This window comes from Equus caballus, chromosome 1 (assembly GCF_041296265.1).
Source record: "Equus caballus isolate H_3958 breed thoroughbred chromosome 1, TB-T2T, whole genome shotgun sequence".
Lineage (NCBI taxonomy): Eukaryota > Metazoa > Chordata > Mammalia > Perissodactyla > Equidae > Equus > Equus caballus.
Window position 1 is genome coordinate 144,539,325 of NC_091684.1, and position 9,990 is coordinate 144,549,314.

Sequence of the window (9,990 nt, forward strand, 5' to 3'; positions counted from 1 at the left end):
AAACAAAGTTTTTAAAAATAGATCTGATGGGGTGAAGTAGAAAGGATCATACATAGATTTCATTTATTGAGTGCTGTCCAGTCTCTGCTCAAGAGGTTCTCAACTCTGGACTGTGGATATTGTTGCAAGAGACATAAGGACCTACGTGCACCAAGCAGTATAGGAGGCTGTGGTTAGGATAAATGATGCAGCTTACGTGTGTATGTGTTAGTGCATTTCAATATAGATGCTGTTTTGAATAATAAAATACGAATTCATTCAAACTATTTAATTCTTACTACTTTTTGCCATTGTGCATTTTCTCAATCAGTAGATAATAAGGCATAGCTATGTGTGTGTGTGTGTGTGTGTGTAGCCCTCTATATTTTTTGATGTTCAAAATGAGTATTCATACTCAAGAAGGTTGGGAAACAGTATTTTAGCTATGATAGAGGTCACTGATCAAAGGTGAGCTTAAGGATCCCTGATTTGATCCAGTCTCGTCTGTCCCTTGTCACTGATAATAACACTGGCTCTGATTTTATGAAGGTCAAAATCATTTGAGAGAATCTGCCCTCATTTGGGTGGATACATCCATGCTGTCACAGACAGTTCTGCTTTTCACAGGCTTAGTGGGGCAGGGGGCAGTCGGGGTGGGTGGCTGACTGGCTGCACAGGCAGGAAGCATAAATCCACATGTGTTGTTTTCCAAGTGTACAAGACTGATCTGGAGAAGGACATCGTTTCTGACACATCTGGTGACTTCCGCAAGCTGATGGTTGCCCTCGCAAAGGTTGGTTTCCGGTTTCTTTCTTTGTGCTTGCTGCCTCCGGAGGCAAGTCGCATGCCTTATTTTATACTTGGGAGGGAATTAACTCAATCCTCTGTGCCTGCTTCAGAGATTCCAGCTGCATTTCCGATGGTGGGTTTGCACTGTCTCTGCAGAGCTGTCATTTTTGTATAATGGGATTTCTTATCCCGCAAAACCTCATGGTCAAGTGGACTTTGGAGCTAGAGGAGGAATAGGCAGCCCTCAAGTTCTGGCCTGGATTTATGTGCCAGCCCTCACCACGTGACTCTGGGAAGGTCACTTTGCCTCTAAGTATGGCCACATACTCAGGACCCAGTGGGGAGTAACCCTTTTGTTTCTTTCACCTGCTCTCACGTCATATGAGAGGATTTATCCAGGTGGTCCTTTACCTGGAGAGGGGGGTCTTTGTTTGTCTGCTGATGTTAACATATTAAAGTGGATGAAAGGCATTTCCCTTTTGAGTCTGAGCTCTGACCAGTGTGCAGTTTAATACCTATGTGCCAGAGGAGGGAGGAGAAATGATCATCTCCAGGAACCCTGATGACAAGTGATTGACTCACATCTCCGTTACTGTAGCAACTCCGTGCCACCCTCCCTGGCTCTCCTCTCTTCCACCTGCCCTGTGCACCGCCATCCACCCATCTTTTTGAAATCCCCTTTCCCCATTTCATTCCCCTGATCGAAACCCGTTTCTGCTCCATCAAATCCGAACGCTCAACTGCCTGTAAAAGTCCTCTGTACCTGGCCTTCCCTCACTTAATCTTCCTCCCTAGGGGTCCCTCCTGTTCCCCTTCTCCGCCAGCCCGGCAGGACCTCACTCACCTGAGTGTGCGCAGCCTGTCCCTGAGCTCTTCCTCCTGTGTGGACTGGCTTCCTCCCCTCCCCTTTACTGGCTGACTCATCCTCAGGGTCCACCTCAGCTTACCCCATTCTCCACAGATTTTGTGACTATAGTGTCGGACAGATTTCTCCCTCTTTTGCATTTCACATCTTCTTAGAGCTGTAGATTACTGTGTTGTTTGACCATTTGTTCCACGCTTATTTCTCTATCTGGATTGAAAGCTCTCTGAGGGAAGGAACTGAATATCATTAGGTTTTTTGGGGGGGGCGGGGGATGGATCCTGAAAGATGCTTAGCCCAGGACTGGGTACCAAGGAGAAGATTGACGATGATGAGGCACAACCCCCATTTCTCTGCCTTCCATTATTGTACCAATCTTTGGTCTTATCTATACTTCAAAGTGAAGAAAAATTTTAAGTGAGTGATAATTCAGTAAATTAAATAATGGCTTACATGAGTTGGGGAGAAAAATAACATTTTTTGTTTTAAAATATACGAAGAAACATATTTGATGTTCTTAATTTTTTTTTCTTCCGTAGGGTAGAAGAGCAGAGGATGGCTCTGTCATTGATTATGAACTGATTGACCAAGATGCCCGGGTAAGTGCCAAGCTTCTTGGTTTGTTTCTGTTTTCTAGTAAATCTCTGGATAGTCTGTGTAGTAATTTTCTATCCTGTGTAACAAATTACCTCCAAACCTAGGGGCTTAAAACAACTAACATTTATTATCTCAGTTTCTGTGGGTCAGGAAATTGGGGAGTGGCTTAGCTGGGTGGTTCTGGCTTGGGGACTCTTGTGAGGTTGTAGACAAAATGTTGACTAGGGCTGCAGCGTCTGAGGGCCTGACAGCATCGGAGGATCTACATCCAAAATGGCCACCCACATGACGGTCGGCAGGAGGCCTTAGTATCTTTCCACATGGCCATCTCTCAGGGGTTGCTTGAGTGTCCTCACAACATGGCTCATAGTTTCCCCAGAGTGAGAAGGGAGAAGGCAAGGAGGAAGCCAAGTTCCTTCTATGACCTAATGTTAGGAGTCACAGACTATCATGTCTGTCATACTCTGTTCACTAGAAGTGAGACACTATGTCTGGCCCACAGTCAGTGGGAGGGGAAGTAGGCCCCACTGTTGGAAGGGAGGCATGTCAAAGAATCTGTGGGCTTCATTTTTACTTTCTGGGAGCAATAGTTATTACAGGTATTCCCTTATAATGCTGGTGTGAATTCCAGGATCCATACCTGACTCACATACACTTGTTTAGGCTTTGCTTGTTTGGAAGTATACGTTTCTGCAGGGTGTAATACAGCTGTGCACACTGGCGTGCGTTTGCTACAAATGAACACCAGTAGAGTGAACGAGATGGGAAAGCAGAACAAGATGGCGGAGGCTCAGCCTGGGAGAGGAAGGCTCATTGCCCTTTGTGGTCGAGGAGAAGGGGAGGACGCCAGGGGTCCTTCCTTTTTCTCCAGCTGAATAGAACTTTTGCTGGTTCTAGTCTCATAATCACTGAGAACTATTTGTTAAGCTGATTTAGATCACTATGAACGATAGGCCTTTCCCAGAGGGTCAACAACCATTGCAAAGCATTTCGTAAGAGCTGCAGAACAAAATTAATTTAAATTCATTTTACTTTTAAAATTGAATATATTTCACACAGCACTTTTAGCAGGAGGTAGGGAAAGGTTTTAAATAAAGTCCTAGCAGTTGGGTTTTGTAACTCCCAGATAGTGGATGGTCCCTGAATGAGTACCTACCCTTACATAAGCCTTCCTCCCTCTCTCCCCACCATTCTTAGCAATACCTTCAGCCCATAAATTTTCTAGAAACTGAAAATGAGGTTGGGCCAGCTCCATCCTGTCCTGAGTCTCTAAGAAGCTTGGGTGTGGGTACCTGACCTGTAGCTGTCTTCAGTGGATGACCATCAGCTTATCTGCTATTAAAAGTGCCAAGGGGAGGAGGCTTGGATGTGCTAATGAACATTTGCTTGTCCTTCTGTATATAAACAGAAGCCCTTGGTCCTTCCTTTGGTGCTCAGGGAAGGAGATTTGGACAGCACCAACCTCATGAACAATCTAGTGTCATAGTGTGTCTGTCTGTGCCTTTGGCAGACGGCTCTTGATTAAGACTTTTAACCTAAATAGTACGTTTTTGCCCATATCTGCAGTGCAGTCATCCTTTCTCATACAGCATTTTGAATGTGTAGGTTTTTAGTTTTTTGCATGAAATTTTTTATGACCACATCCTGGAGTGGGTAGTTAACTCTCCTGGTTGGTTGTGCTTGTAGGATCTCTATGATGCTGGAGTGAAGAGGAAAGGAACTGATGTTCCAAAGTGGATCAGCATCATGACCGAGCGCAGTGTCTGTCACCTCCAGAAAGGTGGGTGCTTTGCTGAGGAGGTCTCAGAGCCCAGGCCAGCTGGTGGTCTGTGTTGGGGCTCAAGTCTGCCAGAACAAGGTTCACTCTCCACTTTGCACTCCCATTTTCCCTCACAAGTCCATTTACTCTTCTCTCCCATTTTAGATCCTTCTTTCCCCTAAATAGATTCCACATTTGGTGCTTTAGCTTGCCGCCCCTTCTTGTCTGAGGATCATTTTATCTTGCTATATTTGTTGGAGTAATGGACTTTCCTGGATGCTGTGTACTGTTTTTCGTGGCTTTCAGTTGGTTTCTCTCGGGAGATGAAGATGGTCAAAATATGTGGCCTGGGCACTGCCAGTCAGGACAAGCGCACGTACGGCTGTCCCAGGGCAACTGGTGCAGTGTCAGCTCTGGTCCACCAGTGCAGCCCCTAACCCTCTAGGATGCCATGATTGTCCTCATTTTTCCTTTTTTTTTTTAATCATGGCGTGTAACTGTGTGAGTGATCATTAACAGTTTTAAGTAGTGGCTCTGTTATAATAATTATTTGTCACTTTTCCTCAGTATTTGAAAGGTACAAGAGCTACAGCCCTTATGACATGTTGGAGAGCATCAAGAAGGAGGTCAAAGGAGACCTGGAAAATGCTTTCCTGAACCTGGGTAAGCAAGTGTGGTCCCCATCTCTGGTAGGCATCAGCTTTCAGTAAACTGTGCTGAAGCAGAAGTCACGAATGGCTGTCCTGTTAATTCAAGTGTGTTTAGGAGGTGTGGCTTCTTTCCATGATTTGGGTGGTTTCATAATCTTCACTGTATAAATTTAATATATGAAACTGAGGAACAGCTTAAATTGGTATAACGGAGAGTTGCCAAGGAGGCTTAACAAGAGAAATGTCACTGGTGGGAAAGCTACTATATCCACTTGGGTTTCTGCGGCCCTCAGAGGGCCCTGATCTAAAACCACAGTGGAGCCGAGTGTGTCAGAGGAGCCCCAGTATTCCCTTAGCTTTCCCATTTCACAGCCTGTTCACGTTGCATCAGGTCATCTGGTTTGTGCTCTGGGGTTGGGGCCTCAGCCCTACTGGTGGAGGAGAGAGGAGCAGCTGACCCCTTTTCTTCTCTCCACAGTCCAGTGTATTCAGAACAAGCCCCTGTATTTTGCTGACCGACTGTACGACTCCATGAAGGTAAGGGCAGCTGCCTGCATGGTCCGTGTTTCCAGGAGGCTTTTCTTCTTTTGTGCCCCAAACTAAGTGTCCTTGGCTAGCGGATGGAGGAAGGAGCCCCACTGTCCAGATTCAGAAGCGCACTGGTCAGCTGTGGTTGTATTTGACAGTGAGAAAACCACAAATCCATCTTCTGTCTCTCTCAACTACTTGCACTCATGTTTGTGTACAGGTAGAAAATAAAGTGTCATGGGAAAGAGAAAATGCCAGATAGTAATCGTGTCTGACTCCTGCTCAGATTTCTCTGGGATTTCCTCCTGTTACACCAGAGTATAGACAAGCAAGGGAGGGAGAGATGGTTAAGCAACCACTATGCAGTCGACGTGGTGCTGCTTACTTTACCTGAAGTCATTACCGAAAAGCCTATGAGGCTGATGTATTTTCTTTATAGATGAGGAGACTGGAGCTCAGAAGGCTTCAGCTTGCCTGAGATTACGTAGCCACATTTGAACTGAGGTCTGACTCTAAAGTCAGCCCTGCAACTTCCCTTAAATGCATTGTCTCTTCCCACAATTCCATCCCGTTCCCACCCCTCAAATGTGCCTGGAGCTTTCTGGCTTCCAGGCTCTTGCCACTTTTTCCTGGATCACCCCCTCGTCCACTGCCTTCTCCGGAGCGTCTCTCCTAAGGTCTCATGCCAGATAGGACCCGTTCCTTCGTGCCTCTAGTCTGAGGCTCTGGAAATAAACTCAGTGGTCCTTTCTGCTCATACCATTCAAATGGCACAGAGCCACGATGAAAACCTGGTGGCAGGTCCTCTCTCTGTAAGCCCCGAGAGCCAGGAACTTTTTGTTACGTATGTAGACTTGCACGCTTCTTGACCTGAGCCCCGCAGTAGTTGGTGCGCACTATACGTGCATTGAACGTGGACAGCTGGGTTTGTGATGATTTCGTCTAGTGTGTTTGAAGTTCCGAGGTGCTCATTTTTCTTAAGGGGGTAGTTTCACTATTACCTTTGCAGTCTCTTAGAGGGCAGCATCAAGAACCCAGATCAGTTCCATATGCAAGAAAACTTACTAGATTCTCTTTTAATGATTAACACTGTCAGTGAATTGTAACTGGGAACATCAACTTGACTTTCAGGGCAAGGGCACGCGCGATAAGGTCCTGATCAGAATCATGGTCTCCCGCAGTGAAGTGGACATGTTGAAAATTAGGTCTGAATTCAAGAGAAAGTACGGCAAGTCCCTGTACTACTACATCCAGGTAAGCCCCACTGGGCCGTGTCGGCCCTGCCTGGCCATCCAGGGGGCCTCGGGGCCCCAGGCAGGTGGCCTGTCAGAACGATGACAGGGTGGTGATTCTCTGTTGTCTAATTCACTGAGGAGGAGATGCTAGTCATCAAATATCAGGGATTTATCTTGAAAGCACTATTTACGATTTGTCCTGGAATCTTATAGAATCAGGCAAATTCTTTATATTTTCCACATCTGCTATTCTACAATGATAATTGGTGTTTATGACACAGATTCTGCAAGACTTGACATCCTGAAGAGAATTAGATCAATAAATTTTACTATATTTTCATTTCTTGAAAAACCCTTTGTGATAGGTCTGACAACATTTAGTTACTCAGGACTCCCATCTCTCCCATCAGTTTAGTCTCTCTCCATTTTGGAGAGATGGAGCGTTTGTGTATAAGGAGTGACTGCGCTCACAGTGGTCCCCATTCTAAAAGATCCTGAAACTTCCAGAGGCATGCCCGTGGCTACCAAGGATGAATTGGAGGTGGGTTTGGTGTAGCCAGGTTTGTTAGGGCATATGCTTTAAGTTTGGGGACCACTTAGACTCTTAGTAACTGTTTCCTCGCCTCACCAGCTTATCCCCACGTGACCTTAAGAATCCAGGAAGCAGCAGAGTGAGGCAGGAAGGTACCCCATCCTCTCTGGAAGGGTGAGGACCAGGGCGAAAAGTGGTGGTGTTTGCTGGACCTCGCTGCAGTAGCAGGCCAGGTGCTGTCGCTCTGCGCGCCAACCACGTTAATCCCCGGTTCCTCAGGTCCTCTCCACCCTGCGGTAATAATGGGACTTGAAACTCCCCTTGGCCACACTCCCTGAGGGTCCTCCCATGATGATAACGGTGGTTTGGGCGTGGCCTTCCCTGCCTTTGTGTCCGGGCAGGTGGCACAGAGTCTTCCCCTGTTAATAGCGGGAGCGGCTCTGGTGTAGTGGGCCTACTTGTATGTTGTTGTGGAGTTTGGGTCTTTTTCCTGATACTGAATTTCCTTTTTCTCCTTGGCCCTTTGTAGCAAGACACCAAGGGCGACTACCAGAAGGCGCTGCTGTACCTGTGTGGTGGGGATGACTGAAGCCTGTCCGGCTCGAGCATCCAGGAGTCAGGCTTCTGTGCTTCCTGCTAACAGTTCTAGAAAACAGCTTGCGACTAACAGCCCCCTTGTGCCCATCCCCGTGAGGATGATGTTAGCCTTGTGCCCCCATCCTTATTTTAGATGCCTACGCGTTACCCGGCTTTCCCGTCTAGTCTCTCCTTTTAGCCAAAGAAATGAACATTCCAAGGAGTTGGCAGTGAAATCTATGATGTGAAACACTTTGCCTCTTGTGTACTGTGTCGTAAACAGATGAATAAACTGAGTTTTTACTTTAGAAACGAGTACTTTGTGGACCTCGCTTTCAATTTAATGTTTAAAAATCAAACATGCTTAAGGGTTGTATCGTTCAGTTGGTAAGGCTGTCCCGTAGAGGAAGAAAGCTCTAGAACTGAGCTGTCTGATGTGCTAGTCACTATCCAGAGGTGGCTATTTACGTTTAAATTAATTTAAATGAAATAAAATGAAAAATTCAGTTCCTCAGTCACACTATCCACTTTTCAAATGCTCCATATCCACGTATGGTTAGCAGCTAGTGTGTCAGACAGTGCAGGCAGAGAACATGTCCATTAGACTAGAATGCTCTATTGCACAGCTCTGTGTGCCCAGGAGATGACAGTACCTGTGGGGGAAAAAAATCCCAGAATGACCCCTCCATCTGTTCATCTTTCTACAGGTAAATTAGGGGAAAACAAGCGTCAGTGGTGGCCTCAAACTGGGAAGAAGGGTAGGGGTGGAGTGGTGGACTCTGTTTAGCAAACATTGGAAGTATTTCTATATAAATAAATGCCATTCTGCCCCAACCTCGCGGGCTCACCTGTCAGGCTACAGCGTTCTTGTATAGGAGGTGTGACAACTGTGGACTGGGAGCATGGGAAAGAAAGGGATGGGTTTTGACGAGGGGTTTGAGAAAGACGACCCAGAGGAGAAGCAGCATTTGAGCCGCGCCCTAAAGTCTAGGGTGAAGTTTTTCAGCTGGGAGGAAGCTCTCCACACAGCTTCTGATCATGGATAATATACAACTGGTATACATTCCAGAAGGCACAAAGACTAGGTAAGAGAAAATTATGTCTCTGTCTCACTCTCCCAAACAGCCAGCCGCTTTGCCTGGAGTCACCTGGTTTCTGGTCCGGCCTTCGTGGGCAGACTGCCTAATCAGCGTGGTATTGGCGTATTCATATGTCTCTCTGTTGACAGTGTACAGGTGCTGTTCATAGGCTGCTAGCCCAGGACACTGCGGACAGCTTGCTCACACGGGTGCCTCCCCTGAGCGATGTGTAGGGCTGCTGGTGGGGATGGTGGGGGTGTCAATGACTATCCCCAAACCTTTCTACTATATTTCCTCCTTGTCAGAGGATGCCCTGTCAACCTCTAATTCTTGACACCTGGCTGATGTAGGGCACGCTCAGGATTCCACAGGAGCTTGGCAGGGAACGGAAATAAACGTGTGAAATGGGCTGGTTGTCTGGAGAAATGGAGAACACGTGCCCCACTTTAAGCATTCAAATTCCATTAAAACAACACCGTGGTGACCCAATGAAAGACATCTGTGGGCTGACTGACTGGTTATTTTGACCCTTTGGCACACTTGAGACAGAAGCGCTGATGGAGCGTGGCGCCCATAAAGTGCCGGTAAGGCTGTTGAGATGGTCTTTAAAAAGCAAGTTATGCAAAAGTCACGTGTGTTCTCAAATGTATCCTTCTATGCATATTAGAATTGATGTCCGAATCCCAAAATAGACTTTTCCGTGTGCTTGGGGCAGAGTTTAAGGAACTGCATAGGAAATGGGACCTTTCTGTTTAACCCCGAATTACCGTGTTGGACTCGGAATTGACAGGGCCAGGCAGAGGCTGTCAGGAGCAATGTTTCAGAGCAGGAAGCATTAGACTTGGTCTCCACCGATGTGCAGTGTACCTCAGGCTGCACAGGGAAGGTAGAGGCAGGAGAAAGCAGGGCCGCGCAGCCCCCGAGCGTGGGCAGGCTTCTGCTCCCTCCGAGCCCTGGGCAGCCAGGCCACTGGTCTGGCTGGTCTGGACCCTCCAGCAGGGGCGAGGGAAAATCCAGAAGGCAGACTGGCACAGGAAAGGCACCCTCAGAACTGTTCCAAAAGCTGCCTGCTGTCTCCCCTGTATGGAGCAGTGGTTGGGCACTTGGGGTTTGCTCTCATATTCTTCTGGATTCCAGCCTGTCCTCCTCAGTGAAAGCTGTCCAAAATATTTCTTGAAGTAAAGAGAACCATCTGGAGATTTGAATATTCTCCCAATTTTGCTTTGTAAAGAGACAGAAAAGGGCACCAAGCAGGCTTTAACATTTTGTCGGCTGATAATAAGAACTTCGACCTTATTCTTTGAGGAGTTCAAGGCAATGCATGCAGTGTAGCCATGGAAACTTATTGAACTGTGATTGTGAACAAGAAGATGACTTTTTTCCCCTGACCTGTGTGGCCGGGCT

At 46.9% G+C, this 9,990-nt stretch overlaps 1 protein-coding gene across 3 annotated transcripts in view; it reads left to right on the forward strand.

Moving 5' to 3' along the window:
* The window catches only part of ANXA2 (annexin A2), a 41,730-nt gene extending 33,908 nt beyond the window's left edge, over window positions 1-7,822 (forward strand). For all 3 annotated transcript variants that reach the window (XM_023636634.2, XM_070262191.1, NM_001123380.2), the window contains 7 exon segments: window positions 693-772; window positions 2,170-2,229; window positions 3,914-4,007; window positions 4,554-4,649; window positions 5,115-5,173; window positions 6,296-6,418; window positions 7,461-7,822. In XM_023636634.2, the coding sequence (XP_023492402.1) occupies window positions 693-772; window positions 2,170-2,229; window positions 3,914-4,007; window positions 4,554-4,649; window positions 5,115-5,173; window positions 6,296-6,418; window positions 7,461-7,520 (572 nt within the window). In that variant the 3' untranslated portion in view covers window positions 7,521-7,822.
* Window positions 7,823-9,990: the final 2,168 nt, after the last annotated feature.